This window comes from Podarcis raffonei, chromosome 3 (assembly GCF_027172205.1).
Source record: "Podarcis raffonei isolate rPodRaf1 chromosome 3, rPodRaf1.pri, whole genome shotgun sequence".
NCBI classification, from domain to species: Eukaryota; Metazoa; Chordata; class Lepidosauria; order Squamata; family Lacertidae; genus Podarcis; species Podarcis raffonei.
In genome coordinates this window covers 124,265,663-124,292,132 of record NC_070604.1, presented here as the reverse complement: position 1 = coordinate 124,292,132, position 26,470 = coordinate 124,265,663, and the positions used below count along the sequence as shown (strand labels likewise).

The 26,470-nt window shown below is 47.6% G+C and overlaps 2 protein-coding genes across 10 annotated transcripts in view; both read right to left on the bottom strand.

Moving 5' to 3' along the window:
* LOC128411538 (zinc finger protein 850-like) overlaps positions 1-26,470 on the bottom strand; it is a 123,407-nt gene that overhangs the window by 64,281 nt on the left and 32,656 nt on the right. The window lies entirely within an intron of this gene.
* LOC128411536 (zinc finger protein 883-like) overlaps positions 15,716-26,470 on the bottom strand; it is a 58,027-nt gene continuing 47,272 nt past the window's right edge. For 5 of the 6 annotated variants that reach the window (XM_053383934.1, XM_053383935.1, XM_053383937.1 and 2 more), the window contains 4 exons: positions 22,071-22,152; positions 21,444-21,526; positions 18,441-18,567; positions 15,716-17,876 (listed from right to left, as the gene is read on the bottom strand). In XM_053383934.1, coding sequence (XP_053239909.1) covers positions 16,123-17,876; positions 18,441-18,567; positions 21,444-21,526; positions 22,071-22,152 — 2,046 coding nt within the window. In that variant the 3' untranslated portion in view covers positions 15,716-16,122. Of the gene's footprint in view, positions 17,877-18,440; positions 18,568-21,443; positions 21,527-22,070; positions 22,153-22,347; positions 22,853-26,470 lie in introns of all 6 variants that reach the window. The other variant, XM_053383932.1, reaches the window with a different exon arrangement.

The following is a 26,470-nucleotide window of genomic DNA, read 5'->3' as shown; positions in this document are numbered from 1 at the left end:
CTTTAAAGATGACCAAGGAAGATATTTGGCAATTGAAATTCAATTCCAAGGAGAAAAATTTCTGATAGTGGGGGTGTATGCACCAAATGAAGGGAAAACAGAATTCTTTAAGAAGTTGCATGAGACTTTAATGGACTATATGGACTATAAACTGATTATGATGGGAGACATGAATGGAGTAGTTTCAACAAATATGGACAAAGCACAAAGACAGGTAGTCACAAAAGATGGAAGACTACCAAAAACCTTTTTTGAAATGACTGACAATATGGATTTGATTGACATTTGGAGAACAAAACACCCACTAGAGAGAGAGGGAACCTTCTTTTCTGAAGCCAAAATGACATGGACTAGGATCGACCAAATTTGGGTGACTAGCGGTATGGCGTCGAATATAAAGAAAGTGGAAATCTGCCCAAAAACTCTCTCCGACCATAATGCAGTAAAGATGGTGATGAAGCAAACAACAACTGGCTCTTTCAGATGGAGAATGAATGACACCTTATTTAGAGACGAGGAGATCTGTAAAAAGGCCCAAAAAACCCTGAAAGATTATTTTGAAATTAATCTAAGGACTAAAGTAGAAAAAAGAATAGTATGGGACGCAAGCAAAGCCGTGATGAGAGGGTTTTTGATACAACAAAATACATTAAAGAGAAGAAAGCAAAATGAGAGGAAGGAGAAAATTCTGGATAAGATAAAAGAAGGTGAAAGGAAATTAAGATCGAAGCCAAAATCGCAAGAGATTCTAAGAGAAATTAAATTCTACCAAACACAATATATGGAACTGATGAATCAAGAAATAGAATGGAAAATTAAACAAATGAGACAGAAGTCTTTTGAATCTGCAGACAAATGTGGCAAGTTATTGGCTTGGCAAATAAAGAAGAGACAAAAACTCAACACGGTAACAAACTTAGAAGTGGAAGGAAAGAACATATGCAACCCAGTAGAAATTAGGAATTGTTTTCAGAACTACTTTAGACGATTGTATACACAAGGGCCGCAGAATGAAACAGATATACAACAATTCCTCGAGAAAAATGGGCTGAAAAAGATTTCGCAGGAAAGTAAAACAATTTTGAATCAGGAGATATCAATACAGGAAATAGAAGATGCCATTCAAAACATGACGTTGGGCAAATCACCTGGACCAGATGGACTGACTTCCAAATATTACAAAGTTTTGAAGGAAGGACTTATACAACCTTTGAAGGAAGTCTGTAATGAGATCATGAAGGGGAAAAGGGCACCCGATACGTGGAGAGAGGCCTACATTACACTTATACCAAAGACAGAGACTGAAAAGACCCAACTTAAGAACTACCGACCCATCTCCCTACTAAATGTGGATTACAAAATCTTTGCTGATGTTTTAGCAAAGAGACTGAAAAGAGTTTTGATGGAGGAGATTCATGGGGACCAAGTGGGCTTTCTCCCGAAAAGGCATTTGTCGGACAATGTAAGGAATATAATTGACATTTTGGAGAAATTGGAAGTGAATATAAACACTAAGGCTGTTTTGATATTTGTGGATGCCGAGAAAGCCTTTGACAACATTTCTTGGAGTTTTATGTTGAAGAACCTCCGGGGGATGGGGGTAGGCCAAGGGTTTGAAAATGGTATAGGTGCAATATATTCCGAACAGAAAGCAAAATTAATTGTAAATAATGTTGTAACAGAAGAGTTTAAGATTGAAAAAGGGACACGACAGGGGTGCCCTATTTCCCCATTACTTTTTATATCGGTCCTTGAGGTTTTGCTTAATATGATCAGGAGGGACCAGTTGGTTAAAGGCATTCAGGTCGGAGTCAAACAATACAAATTGAGAGCATTTGCAGATGACCTGGTACTTACATTACAGGAGCCAGAAGCTAGCACGAAAAGAGTTTTGGAAATAATCCAAGAGTTTGGTCAATTGGCAGGATTTAAATTGAATAAGTTAAAGACTAAGGTATTGGAGAAAAATCTAACACAGATTGAAAAAGAAAGGTTTCAGAATGAGACGGGGTTGACTGTGGCCAAAAAAGTGAAATATTTGGGTGTGAATATGACAGCTAAGAATGTGAATTTATTTAAAGACAATTATGAAAAAACTTGGACAGAAGTGAAAAAAGATCTAGAAATATGGTCAAACTTGAAACTTTCCTTGTTAGGTCGAATTGCAGTTATAAAAATGAATGTTTTGCCAAGAATGTTGTTTTTGTTTCAAACATTACAAATAATGGATAAAATGGATTGTTTCAAGAAGTGGCAGAAAGATATATCTAAATTTGTCTGGCAGGGCAAGAAGCCCAGAATAAAATTTAAGATATTAACGGATTCAAAGGAAAGAGGGGGGTTTGCCCTGCCAGACTTTAAATTGTACTATGAAGCGGCAGCTTTCTGCTGGCTAAAAGAATGGCTGCTTCTTGAAAACACAGACATTTTGGATTTGGAAGGATTTAACAATATTTTTGGGTGGCAGATTTGTGGTATGACAAGGTTAAAGCGCATAAAAGTTTCAAAAACCATATTGTCAGAAAAGCACTGCTGAATGTCTGGGTTAAATATAAGGACTTGCTGGAAAACAAGACTCCAAGATGGTTATCACCAATGGAAGCTAAGGCAGTTAAAAAGTTAAATATGGAGTCGAAATGGCCAAGATACTGGGAAATCTTGGAAAAGGAAGGGGACAAACTGAGATTGCAGAGTTTTGAAAAATTAAAAGGGAAGGTGAGAGATTGGTTACATTATCACCAAATAAATGAAGTGTTCAAACTAGACAGAAAAATAGGCTTCCAGGTGGAAAAATCAAAATTAGAGACTGAACTGTTAGAACCCAGTACTAAGAATTTGTCAAAAATGTATGATCTGCTGCTGAAATGGAATACACAAGATGAAATGGTAAAATCAAGTATGATTAAATGGGCTCAGGACATTGGTCATAACATCATGTTTGCTGATTGGGAAAAGTTGTGGACCACCGGGTTGAAGTTTACGGCGTGTAACGCCTTAAGAGAAAATATAATGAAAATGATTTATAGGTGGTACATAACCCCAGTCAAGCTTGCAAAGATCTACCATTCGCCTGATAATAAATGTTGGAAATGTAAAGAAAAGGAAGGTACATTCTTTCACCTCTGGTGGACGTGCCCGAAGATTAAGGCATTCTGGGAAATGATTTATAACGAACTGAAAAAGGTATTTAAATATACTTTCCCCAAGAAACCAGAGGCCTTTCTCTTGGGTATTGTCGGCCAGGGGGTGTTAAAGACAGATATAACTTTTTTCATGTATGCTACAACAGCAGCTAGAATACTTATTGCAAAGTACTGGAAGACACAGGATCTACCCACACTGGAAGAATGGCAGATGAAGGTGATGGACTATATGAGTTTGGCAGAGATGACGAGCAGAATCCGAGACCAGGGAAGAGAAGCGGCGGAAGAAGAATGGAAAAAGTTCAAGGACTATTTAAAGAAATATTATAAAATTGGAGACAGTTAGAATGATGTTGGATTAAAACAAATGGTTACTATCAGTAATGGTTATGACAAAGAGAATAAGGGTGATTAGCATAAATTTATAATAAAATAAGGCAAGATTTCGCTGAATAACTGTAAGATTGTGGAATACAGAAACGGGAAGTAAGAGGAGGTCGAGGAAGTAAGGTTTTAGAAATTGGGTTATGAAATGGTACTTGTTTTATGTTTTATTACTGTTGAATGTTTGTTTATGTATGTTTTGTTTCTGTTATATAAAAATTGTTCAATAAAAATATTATAAAAAAAAATAATAATAATCTATTCGGACAATGAGAAGCAACATGTCAGAGACGTCAGGGAAGTGCTAAAGAGACTGCAGAAGCACCAGTTGTGGGTCAAGCTGGAAAAATGCCAATTTCACGCCAGAGAAGTCGAGTTTCTGGGGTACAAGTTGTCAGACAAGGGCCTAGCTATGGACCCCAGCAAGGTGCAGGCAGTGCTGGAATGGAAGACCCCCAAAACCTGGAAGGACGTGCAGAGGTTCCTAGGGTTCAGCAACTTCTACCGGAAGTTCATCAAGAACTTCGCCCACTTGACAGCGCCCATCACAGATTGTCTCAGTAGCAAAAAGAAGTTCGTCTGGACAGAAAGTGCCCAGCAATCCTTTGAAAGGCTGAAGAAGGCGTTCGCTTCGGAAGAGCAGCTCCTGCACGTGGATCTGCAGAAGCCAATGAGGCTGGAGACCGACGCGTCAGACCGGGCCATCGGAGCGGTACTGTTGCAGCAGGGGGACCAGCAGAGCTGGAGGCCGTGCGCCTTTTTCTCGAGGAAGCTGAGCAAGTCGGAGCAAAACTACACAGTGTACGACTGCGAACTGCTTGCAATTTATGCAGCATTTCAACGATGGAGACATCAGCTAATAGGGGCGCAGCACAAGATCCAGGTGTGTACGGATCACAAGCACTTGGAATACTGGAGGACTGCGCGAGTACTCAACCAGAGACAGGTTCGATGGGCACAGGAGTTCTCCAAGTTTTTCTTCGAGATCCAGTACGTGCCGGGAGAGGAAAACGTAAGAGCAGATGCTCTCTCCTGGAAGCCGGAGTACATGGAAGGAGAGGGACCGCCAGAAGTCAGACACGTGTTCCCCGAGAACCGATGGGTGTGTGGGGGAGTGTTGGTTGGGAAACGAGAACTAGCCGGGCTTACTAGAAACGACGAATTCGCTCAAACAAAAATCAGGGAACTCCGGGACGGAAGGGAAAACCATGGAGGGTTTGAGAAAAAGGAAGGGCTACTGTACTACAAGGGAGCGCTGTACGTACCGGGGGAGACCTTGAGGGGAAGGGTACTCAAACAACTCCACGGCAACCCAACAGCGGGGCATTTTGGTCAACACAAAACCATGTTGCTTGTCACCAGGCAGTTCTGGTGGCCAAGGGTGAGGGAATGTACGGGAATATGTACGGGGGTGCGACCGCTGCCAGAGGGCAAAGGGGGAGAGGGCTGCACCCGCAGGGTTACTGGAACCCTTACCCACGCCGGGAAGACCCTGGGAGGTGGTATCCATAGATTTTATGACAGATTTGCCCAAGTCAAGGGGGAAGACAGCAGTCATGGTAGTAGTCGACCTGCTAACAAAAATGTGCCATTTCATCGCTTGCTCGCATGCGGTAACGGCAGAGGAAACAGCCAGGTTGTTTGTAGATCACATCTTCAGGCTGCATGGGGCTCCCTCGAGGGTTGTCTCGGATCGCGGGAAACAATTTACTTCCCGGTTCTGGAGGAAGCTCATGAGCTTGTTGCAGGTCGAGGTGGGCTTCTCGACAGCGAGACACCCGGAAACCAACGGGCAAGCAGAAAGAGCGAACAGTATACTCCAGCAATACCTACGCTGCTACGTCAGTGAGAGACAGAACAATTGGGTAGAGAAACTAGCGCTGGCCGAATTTGCGTACAATAACGCTGAACATGTGTCCACGGGAATGAGCCCGTTCATGGCCAATTATGGGTGTCACCCCAGGGCCTTCCTGGGGAGGGGGGAGGAAGGGTGGAGCGTACCTGCGGCAGAGCAGTTTGTGGAAGAAATGGAGGCCTTGCAGCAGCAACTTAAGATGAACTTGGAACGGGCCAAGGAAATTTACAAGAGGCAGGCAGACAAGCACCGTCGGGAAGGGGAGACCATACGGGTGGGAGACCGGGTGTGGTTGTCAACCCAAGGGTTACCTTTTAAGGGAGGGTGCAAGAAGTTGCGGCCAAGGCGGCTGGGACCTTTTGAGGTAACACAGCAGGTGAACCCCGTGGCATTCAAGCTCAAGTTGCGGGGACAGCATGAAAATACACCCGGTGTTCCATAGGTCCCTACTCTCACCGTACAGGGAGGGGCGGGAATTCCCGGGGCGAGAGGGAGAAGTCACCACCCACCCGCAGGTAGAGGAGAGGGAACACCACAACTGAGCCATGGAAATACTCGATTCAAGAAGGCGAGGGCGCCAGGTGGAGTACTTGGTAGCTTGGGAGGGAGAACCCGAGTCAGAAAACACGTGGGTCCCCGCGGAGGCTATCAATGATGGGTATCTTATGGAGAAGTTCCACAGCCTGTTCCCAGATAAACCTAAACCACTAGCGAGATTCTGGGAGGAGCAATTTGGAACCACAGATGATGAAGAGGATTTTGTGGGTTTTCCTGCCTCCGAAGAGGAGGGAGGAGAGGCGTCAGAGGAAGAAGAATCGGACTGGGAGGGCCACCCCACGGGAAGAGATCGGAGCGGGTGGGAAGCGGAGTTTGAATCCTCAGAGGATGGCGACAGCTCCTTCCGGGGATTCCCCACATCGTCGGCCGAGGAAAGGGACGAAGTTGGGTCAAAAGGTCGGGCCGGGGGTGGAGGGGGTCCTGGGGGGGAGGTGGATGTCAGGGAACTGACATCGGAGCCAGAAGTGGAGGCTAGGTTCCCAAGCGATGCCGGAGAAGGGCCCAGCAGGGAGAGAGGGAACTCATCAGCTGGGGAAGGAAATCAGCGTAACACCAGGGAGAAAGGGGGGCGGATGGGGGAATCGGAGAGGGGGCTCCAGGACTCTTCGCCGGAGACCAGCGGGGAGAGCACAGGTCCTCTGCTACCCACACCCACCCTGCGCAGAAGACTTCCGCACAGGGAAAGTAGGCGTAGACTTGGCGTTAAAGAACTTCTTTGCTGGAAGAAGTTCAAGAAACGCCCACTGACGGATTCTGCTAGCGACTGAAACAGCCACAAAGTGAAGGGCTGTCCAGGCAGGAAAAGGTTTAACCAGGCAACCTAGCCAGGAGTGGCGGCAAATTATGCATGAGCAACCCCATATAACCATTACAATATATGATCTGTTTTTTTTTTTTACTTTTTTATTCTCCTTTTGTTCCCTTTTTCTTTATTCTGATATCTTACATTTCATTTCACTGTGTTATCATGAATAACATTTTATAGAGGTATAAATAACTGTAAATATGAAAATATGAAAAGAGACAAAATAGACTTCCGGGTTAGCGCCATCGTCTAATCGTCTAATTCCCTCCGAGCTCCGGAGGGAATCGGCTTAGTAGGGGTCGGGTCCTGCCGTGGCGGCGATGCGGGGACCCTCAGAAACCACAGGCGCTGAAGCCTGTGGACCTGGTGACTCGGCGGGCACCATTTGCGCCCCCCCGACCCGCGAAGGAGCCTTTTTAAAGGCTCCGGAACGGGGGACGGAGAGCGGTGCGGTGCTGAGAGCCGCATGCCATGGACGGAGAGCGCTGACTTCTTTCTCTGAACATTTGGACTAAAAGTAACAACCCGTGAGTAATACAGAAATTGGACTTAAAAAGGGAAAATTTTTCTTGGGAATTAGGCACGACCGGGGAAGGCGCAAAGAGGAAGTCCGTCTACCCGCCTTGTAAACATCTTAAAGCAAGGATCTGATAACTAAGGTTGAGAGAACACCTTTCTCTTTAGTGGGTAAAAGCAATTAACTCCACGTTTTGGCAATATAAGTGATTTTGCTGGAGGATAAGAGCTAATATTGAGAGCGGAATTGTCACCCCTCCCCCAGGACCTGGGAGCGATCGGTGAGAGAGCCTGCTAAAGAGATATAGAAGACTTTGACAGCTGTCAAACTAGCTGTCAAAGTTGGGAAAAAAGGAGAATTTTGTTTCTGTTGTCTTTGCTGGTTATATTTGTTACAATTTGGTAATAAGTTGTTAAAAATAAAGAAGAAAAGGCTAATTTGACTTTTGGGTTGGAACTGGAAGATACTAAGAAACCAGAACTCCTCTAGAGGGGGTTCAGGGACATTACAAGAATGGCTGTAAGTGGAAAAATACTGGCTGAACTGGAGAGGACTTTTTTTCTCTTGGGAAAGTTACAAGAACAAAGTGATGTTTTGGCTACAAATGTTATAATATTGAATGAAACAGTAAATAAAACCACTGAGCCTGGAAGGGACTTGACTCAAGTCTTTGCAGCTGAGCAAAAAGTTTTTGCAGCTGAACTAAAAATCTCTGCAGCTGAACAAGAAAAGAAATCTGAGAAATTTGAGAATGTGAGGAAAGAGATATATGATGATTTGAAGGAAAAGGAAGGAGGAGCTATAATGTCACAGATGATTAAGGAGAGCCAGAGGCCTGTTAAGATGGATACAAAGGAAAATAAGAACAGGATGATGAAAATTTGGTTTGAATTGAAGAATGGAGAATGGAGAGATCTCCTCATGTAGAGATCTGAAGACCTATGGATTACAAACTTGGCTAAAGTGGAAACTGGAGCCTTTGGGACATTTGGACTTAAGAGAAGCAAGAAACAAGATTTCGGCTCCACTTTTAAATATGGAGGTCTGGCTGGAAGAAACATGGACCTTATTGGGACACAGCTTCCTCGAGATTTGGTGTCCAATACAAAGGACTATCAAAAAAACCGGCAGAGAGGAATTGAGAGAGAATTAAGAGCCTCGGACGTGAGGTCACCAGGCTGACAGCAGATAGACTGATGGACATTTGTTGGGGTTCGAAACCGGGAAGGGGGGGGGTAGGGCTTTGGGAATCCAAAGGGTGTACAATTATACTTTGTTTCTTTTTATTTTGTTTTGCTACTAATATAAAAATGGGGAATTCGTGGAAGGGAACAGGGGTCGACCTTAGAAAAAGATTTTTAAGAATAAGTACTGATGTGTAAAGACTGAGGTTTATAAGTTAAAATTGGTTAACTAAAATGAATTAAATATAATAAGGTAAAATTTGGGGACAAGAACTTGCTGAGCTAAAAATTGGAACTGGAATACAAGAAGGGGAGGTGTGGGGAAGTCAGGGAAATATGTTATTGAAAGTAAGGAATGTAAATTTTATGTGTTTTTAATTGTGGTTTTTTTTGTTTTTTCTCTATTTTTTGAAAACTTCAATAAATATCTATTAAAAAAAAGAAAAGAAAAGAGACAAAATATTCTCTAATTCCTTTTCCTTGGATAGATGTTGTCAGGGCTGCCCTAGGTCCCAGCTCACAAAGGACCAACGCTGCTTCGTTGTTAAGTATAAAAGTCTTTATTGAAGTTCAGTTTCACTTCCAGAGCCGCAGCGCGCAGCCCCACGTCTAAAGTGTCAGACCACTGATGCTCCGTCTGAGTCTCCTCCCCCCTGACACCAATTTAAGATCCTAGCCTTGCTCCACCTTCTCCGCTGCTCCTTCCTCCTCTGGGTCCGCCTGCCCGCCGGGGTTCCGCCCTTTCTAGCCTCTTCTCCCGCTGATTCCCCTGAGCCTTCTCCCTCCCTCCGGCGGGCTTTAGGAGCTGGTTCCCCATCCGGGTCTCCTGCTGTTCCGCGCGCCTGCACATTTGAACTTGGCGCGCGCGCCCAGCCAGCAGCTTTCCTCCTGACCGTTTCACTGCTGCTGCCACTGCTTCCCCCTTCGGGGGGGCTAGCTGCAACTGACCTCCCTTCCGTTCCCCCACTCTCCGATGGAGGCGTGGTCAGCCCTGACTCCCTCTCTGGAGGAGACGCTGGCCCTGACACATGTGACTCCTCCCCCCCACTATGCTCTGGTGGGGAAACTGGTCCCGATCCTCCACTGCTGCTTTGGGGTTCCCCTCTGGCTCCTTGTTTCTGGTGCGTCCCCCCTGGGACCCCCCTTGCCCTGACCATCGGCGCCCCCTTCTGGGAATCTTCTGATTCGCTGGAGAAGCTCATGGAATCTCTCGGGCCACTGTCATACTCCCCTACGCTGCCCTCAGATTCTTCCCCTTCGCTCTCCCAATCCTCTCTCCCCAGTGCTCCTGCTCCTGATTCCCTGACATCCATCCCCCCCTCGAAGCCCCCCCTTCCCCCCTCCCCCTCTTCGGGTGTGGGTTCCGGGTGCTCCAGTCCTGTGGGTGTGAGTGCGGGATACCATTCTTCCCCCCTGGTGTGTAGCCGGTCCACTGGATCCGGCCCAACCGCAACGGGCTTGTCGACGTCGATTTCCTCTGCTTCCATCTCTCTGCTGATGTGCTCGAATCCAGGATCCTCCCCCAACACGTCCATGTCCTCCCCTCCCCCGGGTACCTCTGGTGAGACTGCTTGCAAAGGTCCCCGCAGCAGCTCCCTGTGCCACCCCACCTCCGGTTGAGTGTCCCACCAATAGGAGCGGTCTGTGGCAAACCCCGAGAGAGACCCCTCCGGGGAGCTAGTGTCCGGCGTCATCTCTTCAGCTGATGAAAAACCCTGGAACGTACTGGCTGACAGTGTGGGTGTGAAGAGCCAGTCGTCGAAAAACTCTGCCGGCATAGGTCTGTGTGGGAAGAGTGCATGGAACTCGTCTTTGAGGTAGTGCTCCTCCACGGCATAGCACGGTACCCACCTGTTGGCACTGGCTGGGGTACCTTCCCTGGCGAGGAGGTATTCCACCCCCTCTTCCCCCCACCTCGAGTCCAAAATCTCCGTGACCTCGTTGAGTGGCGTCGCCCTCCGTGACCCCTCCCTCTTCGGAGATTCACTAAGCGTGTCTGGCGCGTTCCCTGTCGCCTGAAACCTGTGGGGTTCCCTGTAGGGTGTGAGCACTGACCTATGAAAGACTGGGTGCATTCTGGAGCCCTCCGGGAGTGTCAACCGGAAGGCCACTGGATTGATTTGTGCCGCGACCTGGTAAGGTCCCAGCTGCTTGTGCTTGAGCTTCCTCTTAGCTAGCGTCCTGGCCGGCACTGCCTGGGCTGCTAACCAGACCCAGTCCCCCACCTGGATGTCCTCCCCGACCCTCCTGTGCTTGTCTGCCTGCATTTTGTAGGCGTGTTTCGCCAGTTCCAATTGCCTTCGGAGTTGCTCGTGGACCTCCTGTAACTCTGCTGCTAAGTGCTCTGCTCCCCTTGGCTCCCCCTCCCCCTTCGTCTCCAACCCCGGGAAAGTTCTGGGATGCCGCCCATTATTGGCGAAGAACGGTGTCACTCCCGTAGACCCGTGCTTCGTGTTGTTGTAGGCAAACTCGGCCAGCGGTAGGTAGTCCACCCAGGTCGAGGGTTGTTGATTGGCGTAGCATCGCAGGTACTGCTGCATGATGGCGTTGACCCTCTCCGCTTGTCCGTTGGTCTGCGGGTGTCGTGCCGACGCTAAGTTGATCTTGACGTTCAGGATGCCCAGCAGCTTCTGCCAGAAGCTTGAGACGAATTGGCGACCCCGGTCGGACAGGATGGACTGCGGCAAGCCGTGAGCTTTGAACACGTGGTCTATGAACAGCTTGGCGGTCTGTTCCGCTGTGGCCACCTTCGCGCACGGAATAAAGTGCGCCATCTTGGTGAACATGTCTACGACCACGAGCACCGCTGTTTTGCCTCGCGAGCTGGGCAGATCTGTGACAAAGTCCAGGGCCACTCTCTCCCACGGTTCGAGCGGCGTCTGTAGGGGTTCTAGTAGACCCGCCGGCTTCCTGTGTACTGGCTTGGCCCTTTGGCAGGTGTCACACCTGGAGACGTAATCCGCGACTTCTCCCCTCACCTTGGGCCACCAAAAGTCTCTGGTTACTAATTCCGCCGTTTTGTCCTTGCCGAAGTGCCCAGCGCTGGGCGCGTCGTGTAGCTGCTGCAAGACTTTCGCGCGGAGGTCGTCTCCGGGCACGTAGAGAGCCCCTTTGCGGATGAGCAGTCCGTCTCGTATCTGGAACTCGTCGTCCTTCGCTGTGCCTTTTCGCACCTCCTCCATCTTGGATTGTGCGAACGAATCCGTCTGCAGCGCTCGACGCACCGCGTCCAGGTCCACGGCAGCTGAAGCGCACGCCCACGCTTTCGGTGCGAAAATGTGCTTGGCCGCCACCGGCGCCGCTTCCTCGAGATACTGCGGCTTCCTGGATAGTGCATCCGCCATGACGTTGTTGTCTCCCGGGATGTATTCTATCCGGAAATCGAAATCCGCAAAGAACTCCGCCCAGCGGATGTGTCTCTGGTTCAGGAACCGCGCCGTGCGCCAGTACTCCAGGTTCTTATGGTCCGTGCGGACTTGCACTGTGTGTCTGGCTCCAACGAGGAAGTGCCGCCACGCCTTGAAAGCTGCATGAATGGCCAGCAACTCCCTGTCCCAGATGGTGTAGTTCTGTTCCGCCTTGCTGAGTTTCCTGGAGTAGAATGCGCACGGCCTCCATTCCCCTTGCGGATCTTGCTGCAACAGGACGGCCCCCACCGCTCTGTCCGAGGCGTCCGTCTCAACCCTCATTGGTCTGCTGGGGTTTACATGTAGCAGCTGTTCTTCGGACGCGAAGAGACGCTTGAGCCTCCGAAAGGACTGCTCCGCCTGGTCCGTCCAGGTGAACTTCTTCTTCTTGGAGCTGAGGGTGTCCGTGATGGCCGCCGTCTCCTTCGCGAACCCTTTGATGAACTTGCGATAAAAGTTGGCGAAGCCGACGAACTTCTGGACCTCCTTCCGATTGCGCGGGCTCTTCCAGTCCAACACCGCGCGGACCTTGGCGCTGTCCATGGCGAGTCCCTTGTCGGACAGCCTGTAGCCCAGAAAATCCACCTCCGTCATGTCGAACTGGCACTTCTCTAATTTGGCGTAAAGTCTGTGCTCCCGTAGCCTCTGCAGGACCTCCTTGACGTCCCTCTCGTGAGCCTCCTGCGATTCCGAGAAGATCAGGATGTCGTCCAGGAAGCAGACGCACTTCTTGTAGAGGAGTCCCGCTAACACGTGATGCATGAAAGCTTGGAAGGTATGGGAGCCATTTTGCAGACCAAAAGGCATTACGCGATATTCATAGGTGCCTAAAGGTGTAAACATGGCTGTCTTCCACTCATCACCCTCCCGCATGCGTATAAGGTTGTACGCCCCTCGTAGATCCAACTTGGTGAAGATCCGTCCCTTCCTCACCGTCGCGAGCAGGTCGTCGATCTTGGGCATGGGGAATGCTGCGGGCTTTGTTTTGGAATTTATGATCCTATAATCAACTATGAGTCTCCGTTGGGGCGTGTCCTTCTTCTTCACGAAAAACACGGGACTGCCCCCCACTGCTTTAGATTCTTGGATGAACCCCCGCTTCAAGTTGTGATCTATGAACTCCCTGAGTTCTTGCAGTTCATCTTCAGACATGGAGTACAGTCTCCCAGTCGGTAGCGTCGCCCCTGGCAGGAGGTCAATCTTGCAGTCGTAGGGTCTGTGGGGAGGCAGCTTGTCTGCTTCCTTCTCGCAGAAGACTTCCAAAAAGGCCTTGTACTTGTTGGGCACCGCTTGCACCATGCCTAGGTGTAGCTGCGGTTCATCCTCTTGCCCCTCCTCCTCCTGGCGGGTCTGGATGCAGTGTTCTGCGCAGTAGGAGGAGCAGAAGGTCAACTGCCGCTGGTACCATGCTAATGCCGGGCTGTGCCTATCCAGCCAACTCATACCCAACACTATGGGCGTGTCCGACAGGTGGGTGACGTTGAAGCTGATGACTTCGCGGTGGTTTCCAATTTGCATCACCATCGGTGGTGTTTGCTGTACCACCTCTCCTCCCAGTAGCTTCCTGCCATCGACCGTGACGACGTTTAGGGGCATCGTGGCTGGCATGAGTGCTATGCGATGTTGCTTGATAAAGTCCACTCCAATAAAGTCTGCGTTGCTCCCAGAGTCAATGGTTATTGGTACTTGCATGGTGTGCCCATTGGGCAACTGGAGCGATGCGGTGAGTTGCACCACTGGTTTGGGTGGGAGGGGGTCTGTGGGCTGTAAAATCTCTGGGGACTGCTTCACTGACTTGCCTGGTTGGGCCCCAGTGGCTCTGTTTCCAACCAGGCTTCTTCTTCCCCCTGCAGCTGTTTCGGCTGCTCACCTGTTCCCTTTACTGTTGCTGAGGCTGCAGTGTGCTTCTGGAGCCTCTGGGGACACTCTTTGGCCATGTGCTGTGCACTGTCGCAGATGTAACACTTCCTGGTCCCTCTAGGAGCCTTCCCCTTGACTGCTCCCGGTGTTTGGGCTCTGCTGGCAGTCTGAGCCCTGGCACCACCAATCTCCATCGGCTCTTCTCCCCTTCCCAAAGGAGGCATGGACAGCGCCCGCCCCGCCTCTCTGGGAAAGAAAGGGGTTGTCCTGGCTGGGGTGCTTGCCTTACGTCCTTCCTCCCTGCTCCAAGGGCGTCCTTCCAGGCGCACACCAATTGCCAACGCTCTTTGGGCAACTTCTTGGGTACTTTGGGGTCGTTCCCCTCTTGCCAGCTCATCTTTCACCTCTCCACTTAGCCCCTCCCAGAACAGGTCTCTGACAGCAATAGAGTCCTTCTCCCAGCCCAGCACGTTCAGTAAGGCAAAAAAGCGCGAGTGATATTGCCTCACCGTCGCTTTCCCTTGCTGTAGTCCATGCATTTCCCTCCGAGCAATATCTACATCTACCGTAGATTTAAAGCAAGCGTCCATAGCTTTGATAAATGCATCGGAATCTTTGAGGGCGGGGTCTTTTTCGCGCCACAAATTCCGCAGCCACGCTTTTGCTTCCCCATGCAAATGAGTGATTATGAAGCCCACCTTCTCTTCCTCATCTCTAAAGTCTTTCCGAAGCAAATTGAGCGCGTAAACCACGTCAGCTCTGAAGTTAGGGTATTGCTGCAGGTTCCCATCAAAGTGGGCTACTAGGCTGCCCCCCCTCTTCCCGAGGCCAACTCCCTCCGGTTTGGGTCCTGGCAGCCCCTCTTTCCCCCAACGGTCCCACCTGGCCTGCAGATCCCGGCAGAGCGCTACTGCTTCTTCTTCTCTTTTCCTGGATGCTGCTACTTCTGCGTAAAGCGTCGTGACTGCTTCTTGCAGTTCTTTCACCTGGCTCTCTGTAGTCATCTTTGCCTATCTTCGTGAGCTCGCAAAACACCAAGTCTTGCCCCTCGCTGCACCAACTCACGCTGCGAGGTTTTTATTGGGGACGGAGCATACTGTCAGGGCTGCCCTAGGTCCCAGCTCACAAAGGACCAACGCTGCTTCGTTGTTAAGTATAAAAGTCTTTATTGAAGTTCAGTTTCACTTCCAGAGCCGCAGCGCGCAGCCCCACGTCTAAAGTGTCAGACCACTGATGCTCCGTCTGAGTCTCCTCCCCCCTGACACCAATTTAAGATCCTAGCCTTGCTCCACCTTCTCCGCTGCTCCTTCCTCCTCTGGGTCCGCCTGCCCGCCGGGGTTCCGCCCTTTCTAGCCTCTTCTCCCGCTGATTCTCCTGAGCCTTCTCCCTCCCTCCGGCGGGCTTTAGGAGCTGGTTCCCCATCCGGGTCTCCTGCTGTTCCGCGCGCCTGCACATTTGAACTTGGCGCGCGCGCCCAGCCAGCAGCTTTCCTCCTGACCGTTTCACTGCTGCTGCCACTGCTTCCCCCTTCGGGGGGGCTAGCTGCAACTGACCTCCCTTCTGTTCCCCCACTCTCCGATGGAGGCGTGGTCAGCCCTGACTCCCTCTCTGGAGACGCTGGCCCTGACACATGTGACTCCTCCCCCCCACTATGCTCTGGTGGGGAAACTGGTCCCGATCCTCCACTGCTGCTTTGGGGTTCCCCTCTGGCTCCTTGTTTCTGGTGCGTCCCCCCTGGGACCCCCCTTGCCCTGACCATCGGCGCCCCCTTCTGGGAATCTTCTGATTCGCTGGAGAAGCTCATGGAATCTCTCGGGCCACTGTCATACTCCCCTACGCTGCCCTCAGATTCTTCCCCTTCGCTCTCCCAATCCTCTCTCCCCAGTGCTCCTGCTCCTGATTCCCTGACAGATGTATTTGTTTTTCTCTTTTGTATTTTCTTTTGTCGTGATTATGTATGTATTTTAACTCGTATTGAATAAAAATTTATTAAAAGTTAAAAAAAAAATACAATTCTATGATTCTATGTAAAACACCACGTTTGCCAGCAGCATATGTGAAAAGGATCTAAGGGTCTTAGGACACCAAAAGCTTAATGTGAGTCAACAAGGTGAGTCAGTAGCAAAAAAACCTACTGCTATTTCAGGCTATATCAACAGACGTCTAACGTCCAGGTCATGGGAAGTAATACTAGGTTCCTTTCTGCCTTGGTCAGACCACACCTGGAGTCCTGTGCTCAATTCTGGATGTCACAATCAAAGGAGGATATTGAGAAGTTGGAATCTGTGCAGAGAAGGGTGACCAATATAATCAAGCATTTGGAAAGCAAGCCTTTTAAGGAACGAGAGAAGGAGCTGGGTAGGCTTAGCCCAGAAAAGAGGAGATTGAGAGGAGATAGGAGACCCATCTTCAAATACCATGATTCTCCCTGCTGTGAGTTCCTTGATGGTAAGTGAGACTTTTCTTCCATCTGAAGCTCTTTCCACATTCCAAGCACTGATATGGCTTCTCCCCTGTATGAATTCTTTCATGTGAAGTAAGGGTACCCTTCTGACTAAAATTCTTCCCACATTCCAAGCACTGATGTGGTTTCTCCCCTGTATGAATTCTTTCATGTGAAGTAAGGTGATCCTTCTGACTAAAATTCTTCCCACATTCCGTGCACAGATATGGTTTCTCCCCTGTATGAATTCTTTGATGGGAAGTGAGATGAGCTTTCTGCCTGAAGCTCTTTCCACATTCCAAGCACTGATATGGTTTTTCCTCTATATGAATTCTTTGATGGGAAGTGAGACTCTTTTTGCGATTAAAGCTTTTCCCACATTCTAAGCACTGATGGGGTTTCTCCCCTGTATGAATTCTTTGATGGGAAGTGAGACCCTGCCTGTGACTGAAACTCTTCCCACACTCCAAGCATTTATAGGGTTCATACATTGTATGCCTTCTTTGATGGCAAGTCAGACTTCTCTTCCTACTGAAGCTCTTTCCACATTCCAAGCACTGATATTGTTTCTCCCCTGTATGAATTATTTGATGATCTGTGAGCTTAGCTTTCTGCCTGAAGCTCTTTCCACATTCCAAGCACTGATACGGTTTCTCCCCTGTATGAATTCTTTGATGGGAAGTGAAACTATTCTTGTTAGTGAAACTCTTCCCACATTCTAAGCACTGATGGGGTATCTCCCCAGTGTGAATTCTTTGATGGGAAGTGAGCTGGCAGCCCCTAACGAAGCCCCTTCCACATTCAAAGCATTTATATGGTTTCTCTCCTCTGTGAATTCTTTCATGTGAAGTAAGGTTATCCTTCCGACTAAAATTCTTTCCACATTCCAAGCACTGATACGGTTTCTCCCCTGTATGAATTCTTTGATGGGAAGTGAAACTATTCTTGTTAGTGAAACCCTTCCCACATTCTAAGCACTGATGGGGTATCTCCCCAGTGTGAATTCTTTGATGGGAAGTGAGCTGGCAGCCCCTAACGAAGCCCCTTCCACATTCAAAGCATTTATATGGTTTCTCTCCTCTGTGAATTCTTTCATGTGAAGTAAGGGTACCCTTCCAGCTAAAATTCTTCCCACATTCCAAGCACTGATGTGGTTTCTCCCCTGTATGAATACTTTGATGGGATATGAGATGGTCCTTCCAACTGAAGCTCTTCCCACACTCCAAGCACTGATATGGTCTCTCCCGACTGTGAATTGCTTGATGATAAGTGAGATGCCTCTTCAGTTTGAAGCTCTTCCCACATTCCAAGCACTTGTATGGTTTCTCCCCTGTATGAATTCTTTGATGGGCCTTGAGCACAGCCCTGTGACTAAAGCTCTTCCCACATTCTAAGCACTGATGGGGTTTCTCCCCTGTATGAATTCTTTTATGGAAAGTGAGACTATTCTTGCAAGTGAAGCTCTTCCCACATTTCAAACACTGATGGGGTTTCTCCCTGCTGTGAGTTCTTTTAGGGAAAGTGAGAAATGTCTTCTGACGAAACGTCTTACCATCTTCCAAGTACCGATAACGATTTTTCCCAATAGGATATATTTTATGGGAAGTAGAATGGGAGCTCAGACTATAACTCTCTCCACACTCCAAATATTTATACAACTTCCCCACTGTGTGAATGTTGTCACGGTTTCCCTTGTTCATAATTTCCAATCCATCTCCACCTGCATCAAAGACAGAAACACATTAGAGCCTTAGGAAGAAAGAGCCCCAAATTATGGAAGTCTGCTAATGAATGTTTGTGATCGATGAAGAACGGAAGGGTGTTAGATCTGAGGTCTTACTACAGGGTTCACTGCCTTTATTGACTCTCATTGACGCACAGATTGATGGGAACCTGAGATTCAAACAGCCTGGCATCTTCCATGATGGATCTTGTTTGGCCTAATCATGGAATCTCCTCCATCTGCAAGGCCAGTTGTGTCTTTGGTCAATCAGAAAGTGACAGAAGCTGCTACTTCTTCTGCTACCACACAGAGAGTTACATTCAAGAAGGTCTGGGCAGCTCAGACCAGCCTGGTCATGGTTTAAAAAGGCATATGTGGGGCAAGAATATTCGCAGACAGAACAGTAGATTCAAGGTGAGCTACGGGGAATGAGAATCCCAGATGCTGTCAAGCGCCATCAAAATATTGCAGGATTCTCACAGGTGGAGGTAGGGGTGTGTGTGTGTGTGTGTGTGTGTGTGTATTTCAAAACATATATTATAGTCCAGCAGGAATCCTTACTGAGAGAGTCCACAGTCGCACGGTTCTCCTCCATGACTTCCTTATGCAGAGCTCTCTGGTCAGGATCCAGCAACGCCCACTCCTCCTCTGTGAAATACACAGCGACATCTTTAAAGCACAGAGGACCCTGAAGGAAAAGGAAAAAGGTGCTCACAGACTGTTTGCTTAATCATAGAATCATAGAGTTGGAAGAGACCACAAGGGCCATCGAGTCCAACCCCCTGCCAAGCAGGAAACACCATCAGAGCACTCCTGACATATGGTTGTCAAGCCTCTGCTTAAAGACCTCCAAAGAAGGAGACTCCACCACACTCCTTGGCAGCAAATTCCACTGTCAAACAGCTCTTACTGTCAGGAAGTTCTTCCTAATGTTTAGGTGGAATCTTCTTTCTTGTAGTTTGGATCCATTGCTCCGTGTCCGCTTCTCTGGAGCAGCAGAAAACAACCTTTCTCCCTCCTCTATGTGACATCCTTTTCTATATTTGAACATGGCTATCATATCACCCCTTAACCTCCTCTTCTCCAGGCTAAACATGCCCAGCTCCCTTAGCCGTTCCTCATAAGGCATCGTTTCCAGGCCTTTGACCATTTTGGTTGCCCTCCTCTGGACACGTTCCAGTTTGTCAGTGTCCTTCTTGAACTGTGGTGCCCAGAACTGGACACAGTACTCCAGGTGAGGTCTGAGCAGAGCAGAATACAGTGGCACTATTACTTCCCTTGATCTAGATGCTATACTCCTATTGATGCAGCCCAGAATTGCATTGGCTTTTTTAGCTGCCGCGTCACACTGTTGGCTCATGTCAAGTTTGTGGTCAACCAAGACTCCTAGATCCTTTTCACATGTACTGCTCTCAAGCCAGGTGTCACCCATCTTGTATTTGTGCCTCTCATTTTTTTTGCCCAAGTGCAATACTTTACATTTCTCCCTGTTAAAATTCATCTTGTTTGTTTTGGCCCAGTTCTCTAATCTGTCAAGGTCGTTTTGAAGTGTGATCCTGTCCTCTGGGGTGTTAGCCACCCCTCCCAGTTTGGTGTCATCTGCAAATTTGATCAGGATGCCCTTGAGTCCATCATCCAAGTCGTTGATAAAGATGTTGAATAAGACCGGGCCCAAGACAGAACCCTGTGGCACCCCACTAGTCACTCTTCTCCAGGATGAAGAGGAACCATTGATGAGCACCCTTTGGGTTCGGTCAGTCAGCCAGTTACAAATCCACTGAGTGGTAGCATAGTCAAGACCGCATTTTACCAGCTTCTTTACAAGAATATCATGGGGCACCTTGTCAAATGCCTTGCTGAAACACTGCGTTCCCTTCATCTACCAGGCTTGTAATTCTGTCAAAAAACGAGATCAGGTTAGTCTGACATGACTTATTTTTCAGAAATCCATGCTGACTATTGGTGATCACAGCATTCCTTTCTAGGTGCTCACAAACTGTTTGCTTAATGATCTGCTCCAGAATCTTCCCTGGTATTGATGTCAGACTGACTGGGCGGTAATTATTTGGGTCCTCTCTTTTCCCCTTTTTGAAAATAGGGACAACATTTGCCCTCCTCCAGTCTGCCGGGACTTCGCCTGTTCTCCAGGAATTCTCAAAGATGACTGCCAGTGGTTCTGAAATCACATCTGCCAGTTCTTTTAATACTCTTGGATGCAGTTCATCTGGCCCTGGAGACTTGAATACATCTAAACTAGCCAAGTATTCTTGTACTATCTCCTTAGTTATTCTGGGCTGTGTCCTCTTCTGAGACAGCATAAAGATTATCCACTATACATTGCTTGATTGTTTTCTGTCCGTTCATTGTTGTGTTGTTTTAATGGGATTATTTTGCTGCACATTTTCGGTCTGTATGCCTATTTTAGTATTTCAATTGAATTATTTTACTGTGCATTCTAATGATGGGTATTAATCTTGTCAGCATCGCCCTTGAGCCAGTGCCACTAACTGGACTCATCCACTTCAGCCCCGACTGGGCCAGGCGAGCTGGGTAGCACCTCCAGAGACCACCTTCCACACAGGAACACATCAAAGTGCTGTGGACTCACAGCTTAGAGTTGTGAGCACCGGATTCACTTCCACAAGAAGACAGTCGTCGCACAGCAGAGTATAGCAGAGTACAGCAGAGCATAAATGACTTGGAGAGCAGCTCTGTAGAATATCTTCTTTATTCTATCTACAACTATAATACAACTATATACAGAGCTAAATAGGTCTAAGCATAAATGAATGCTGCACTGCACTGAGTGTCTGCAGCTGCTCTTAGCAGCAACCTTATCTCTACACACAATCTCTAACACTCAGTCCCTCTCTCTCCAACACACTGACTGACTGACTGACTCTTTGATGTGGTGCTGGAGCAGAATAAGTAGAGAGCAGAACACTGCTCCTCCTCTCTGGAGAATCAGCAGACTCATCAGGAGATTCTTGGATATGGGAGGGGTGAAATCTCCTCAAATCTTTGTGTGAATGGGTGGAACTCCGCATGCTGTTCTTCAAATTATTCTGTCTGTGGAAGTATTCCTGTCTGCCAGACAGAACGCTCCCTTCTCTACTCCCGCTGTGCGATGCTTGGGGGGCGATGGGACCCTCCCTCTGCCCTACAGCCAACTTCAAGGGGCTCATGGGGGCACAGAGAGGGGGAGGAGGGCGATCCCCGTTGTGCAGCTGATGGGGCTGCTGAGGTGAATCCCGGCCACGGTTTGTTATGGCTTCTCAACTTCTTGGAAGCTTCTCAACTGCTTAGAAGCCTGATTAGATCAATATAGAAATATAACTGCAGCTACTGATAAATCATATAAATAGTGACATTCCGAAGCCCAGTTAAGGAGAGATGGCTGTTCATTCCTGTCAGCACATAGAGCTTCTCGAATGGCACTGTCCATCTTTGTTCAGGACAGAGGCTTTGACAGAAGCCAAGAGGAGGAGAAATTCTTTCCGGCCCAGAGGCTCCCTGGCTGCCCCACTCCTCTGACTCTTTCCCCACAAAGCTCTTTCCCCATACCAGATCTGTTTCCACAGCTGCTGCTTCTCCTCCATTCTCATGAAAAGATGGATGAGGAGGTCTGGGGGGCATCCATCTCTCACCTGTGAGAGACAAAAGTCAAAGGGAAGCCATCAGCTCCTGCGTCTCTCAGAGGTTCACCATAAAAAAATTCCTTCTAGTAGCACCTTAGAGACCAACTAAGTTTGTTATTGGTATGGGCTTTTGTGTGAATGTACACTTCTTCAGATACACTGAAACAGAAGTCTCTTTCAGAAGTCTGGTTCAGTGTATCTAAAGAAGTGTGTATGCACATGAAAGCTCATACCAATAACAAACTTAGTTGGTCTCTAAGGTGCTACTGGAAGGAATTTTTTTTCTTTTTCCAACCACGGCAGACCAACACGGCTACCTACCTATAACTAGAGGTTCGGCACTTGGAGATAAGTGCCATAGATTTGCCATAGAAAAGGTCTTGCTTGCTGAGTGCATTTTGACATTGTACCCATTTCAAATTTTTGTTCTTCAAAATACATCTGCCCTCCTTTGGGCTCTTGGCCCCAAGTGCCTCCCCCCCTAAAGATGAACAGAACCCAAAGATTAGTTTCAAGATCCACAGAATGAGAAGAAAGACGAGTTCCTCCTTACCCAGTGGCCTCCCTCTGGCGTCCAACGGAGTCTTTTCTGCCTCACAGGAATCCAGGCCCATTTCCGCATAGAGATCCTTTCCCTGAAAGAGTAACAAGGATTTAAAACAGAGAATGGGGAGAAGGATTAGAAAAGGAATGATCGGAGCAAACACTTTAGGGGAGCAGATCTCATCCCTTGCTTCTCCAAAGAGGGCGAGCCGTTAGGAGAGCGTCTTGGAAGGCTCCCTGTCTTGCTTGGAGCCCCTTGGGAGTTTTCAAAGGAAAGTCTCTCTCACCTGCTGCTCTGCTTGCTTCCTCTCCTCCGCCTGACTCAGGAGGAAACCTTCAGCCAGGGCTACAGCCTGGGAAGTGGTCTCCGCTCCACATTCCCTCACCCAGCTCTCCATCTCCAGCGGAAGGACAGCCAGGAACTGCTCCAAGATCACCAGGTCCAGCACCTGAGCTTTCGTATGACTTTCTGGCTTCAGCCACCGACAGTTGAGGTGGTGGAGTCGGCCGCAAGCCTCTCGGGGTCCTTTGGCCTCCTGGGAGCAGAACTGTCTCAACTGCTGGCTCTGCACCTTTGAGCAAAGGGTGTCCTCCTCACTTGGGATCTTCTGCTCTGAATTTCCCCCAAATCTCCCACTGCTCCCAGTTTGGAGGGCAGGGCCTCCTCCTGCTTCAGGGCCAGCTGAGTCTTGCTCATCCATCTGGGCTCTCATGAAGCCTCCAAGAGATCGGAAGGAATCCTTTCGCTTTCTGCCAAGTTCTGATGGTCCAATCTAGAGGTGCTAGCAAATCCTACAAAGCAAACATATTGGTCTGTTATCAGACTGATACATGGTCAGGAGAAGAGAAATGTTTCCTGAGCAAGCGTGGCTGAGTCTTGCTAGGAACCAGGGCTGGACTGCACCACAGCCCCGACTCTGAACTTCCATTAACAGGAAAAAAGTAAGAAGAAAGAGAAGTAAGCCTCTAGCCCTGGTCTAAGGAAAGTGACCATGCAGAATTGCCTCACTGACAATTTCATGACCCAGAAGGCGGAAGAAACAAGAAGGGGATCATCTCTCTTGGACCTGGTCCTCACCAACAGATGGGAACTGATCAACCAAGTGGAAGTACTGGGAAACTTGGGAGAAAGTGATCATGTCCTCCCCTGAGACAGAGGGAAACGCAAGCTGAGTGTAGTCAGGAATTCACTTTATTTTTTTAAATAATATTTATTACTTTTAAAGATTACAGAAAGAAAAAAAAAGAAAGACAAGAGAGAAAAGACAAAAAAAGAAAGGAACAATACAATACAATATATAAACAATACAAAACACAACCCAAACACATTAAACTAAACACATTAAACTAAGCTAAACAAAACCCTAACCCACCCTAACCCTAAACAAAATAAGACAAAAACCATTAAAAAAACATACATCACAGCTTTTCCATGCTCTATCTTTCATTCCCTTGTTTCCTTGACTTCCTCTCACCTCCCTTTTTGTATTCCACTTCTATTAATTGTTTCAGCAAATCCTTTCCATCTTTCTCTATTTTATGTCATATTATAAATATCTTAACATATTTTTTATCCTTATTTTCCATTAAAACTAAAATACTTATATATGCTTAACTCCTTATAACATTTCTGCTAAGACCATAAAATTTCTTTCCACCAATTTTCTATCACTCATTAATTTTACAGTATTTCTATATATAAACTTTAAATCTCCAATCTTCTTCCACCATCTCCTCTCCCTGGTTTCGGAATCTGCCAGTCCTTTCCGTCAATTCCATATAGTCCATCAACCTGGAGATCTTATGTCCGAGGCTCATAACTCTTTTCCGGGTCCCTTCTGTTGATACTAAAGGGTTAAGAGGTAACAAGTCGCTCTAATCACTGAGCAGCTGGAAGTCATTGTATAAATAGTCAGTTCACTCAGTTTGTGGGCGGTGGGCTGATATGAGTTAGGTTTAGAGTAAAGTTTTCTTTATGCCAGAGATAAGAGCATGTGTGCTTTATCGCCAGGGTTTTTCTTTTGTAAATAAAGTTTTTTCCTGAGTTCCAAAGTGCTTGCTCCAGGATTCTTCATTGAAAGGTACTGACTCTCCTGCCTTCTTCACCGCTGCACGAAATTCTCTGCTGAGATAAGATTTATGGCGTTGGAAGCGCACTGGACGTTTACTTAACATTAAACTAATTAAAGTTTAATGGACAGGTTATGGCTGTTTGTACGTCAAGAAGGAGATAAGGAGTGCAGTTCAGAGTGATTTATGAAAGGACTGGAGCGAAGACAGAAGCGGTTGCCGACAACGAAAGCCTTCAAAGCAGCTTGAGTCCTGCAACGTGCCTAGAAAAAGTTTTAAACAGGCACTGTGCAGTTTGTACTCGCTGGAAGACGTCTTATTCCTCAAGGAGCCACCTCAGCAGCTGGGAGACGGTCTACAGGTGTGTGAGTATCGTTCCTAAGCCCCAGGGAGGATGGCAGAGTCCCAGGAAAGTTTTGCTATCCCGTTTACGCGACTCAATGGGGAAAATTGGCAAGATTGGAAGGCTAGAGTAAGGGTTTGGTTGCAAGCAAAAGAGTTGTGGAGTTGTACTGAAGCACCGCCTTTGCAGGCAGCTGCAGACGCGTCTGCAGAAGACAAAGCAGCAGCAGCAGCTTCACAGAAACGCGACAGGAAAGCCCAAGGTCCATTAGTTTTGGCAGTGGGACCAGAGCAAATGCCTTATGTTTCTGAGTTAAAGAACACACATGAGGTCTGGATGGTTCTGCAGCGGCTAAATTCCAGAAACACTGCGGGGGCCAAGATCCATGCTACAAGATGTTTGTTTGATTTACGTCTCCAACCGGGAGCGTGTGTGAAAGAACATATTGCCAAAATGGTGTCTGCCTTTAATCAACTAAGACAGCTGGGCATTCCTTTCTCTATGGAGCAGCAGTCATACATATTGTTGTCTTCTCTTGATAAAAGCTATGAGACTCTAGCTTTAACTTTGGAAGCTATGCCTTCAGCTGAATTAACCCTTGAATACATTTCTTCTCGGCTTGCAGATGAACAGGATAAAAGGCAAAGAGAAAGAGGTTTGTCTTCAAAGGGGAGTTGTGCTATGCCTAAGAGTGGGGATGCTGAGTTTGAGAACACAGTAAATGCTTTTGCAGCTAGACACTGTTTTTGCTGTGGTTCCTCTTCCCATTTAATCAGGAACTGCACACGTGAACCTGGTCAAGACAGCACCAAGGCCGTTACCCCTAGTTACCAGACAAGGAGTTCCAGGGGACGTCAAAGAAGAGGAGGAGGTCGTGGCTACTCCCACAGCACACAGCACATGGCTTCAGCAATGGCGTTGATGCAAGGGCGTGGCCAAGGCAGCAATCTACGCTGGTTGATCGACAGTGGTGCATCTCACCACCTGGTGGCGCCATCTAGTGTCCGTTTGCAGAATTGCAGACATTTGCAAACCCTTAAAGTTGTGACAATGGCAGATTCAACTAAACGTTCCTTAAAGACCGTAGGCACAGTGTTCTTGAATTGTTTGCATACAGAAATTGATGCCTATGTGCTAAAGGGAATGAAGGGGTGTATTTTGTCTGTGTCAGAACTTGATAGAGATGGGTTTAAAACTGTGTTTGAAAATGGGGTTTGCACTATTTCAAAGAATAACGTATCTCTTTTGCAGGTGGAATGCAGAAATGGGTTGTATTATTTTGAGACAAGTCCAGATGAAGTTGAACAGGTTCATGCTGGTTGTGTGAACTCGCCTACCCATAATTCTTGTGTTCATTTATGGCACCACCGTTTGGGACATATTAATTTTCAGTATGTTAAAAGGCAACCTGAATTATCAGAAGGGTGCAAAATGAACAAATGTACTAGGTATTTGGATTGTACTGCATGCAAAAGGGCGAAGGTTCATAGATGCAGCTATCCCAGTTCAGATAGGAAATCTGACAAAGTATTCCAACTTGTGCATATGGACCTATGTGGCCCAATGCCTGTTGCTAGCATGGGAGGTTCGAGGTATGCACTGTGTCTCTCGGATGACAAAACAAAAGTCACATGGTTTTTTCCTCTCAAAACAAAAGCAGATACTGCAGAAACAGTTAAAAATTGGGTTCATGCAGTAGAACTTGAATTTGGTACTAGAGTACTTGCTTTTCAGACAGACAGAGGGTCAGAATTTACCGGGTCTGTGTTGCAGAATTTCTTTAAGAAAAAGGGAATTAAGCATCATCTGTCTACACCTTATTCCTCCCAAGAAGGAGGCGTGGCCGAACGTAAAAACAGGGTTCTGCAAGAGTTGGCAAACTCTATGTTGTTTGATTCTAAACTCCCTCAAAGTTACTGGGCGGAAGCCTGGCAGACAGCTACTCATATTCTGAACCGAGTATATAATTCAGTAATTGATACTACGCCATATTTTGC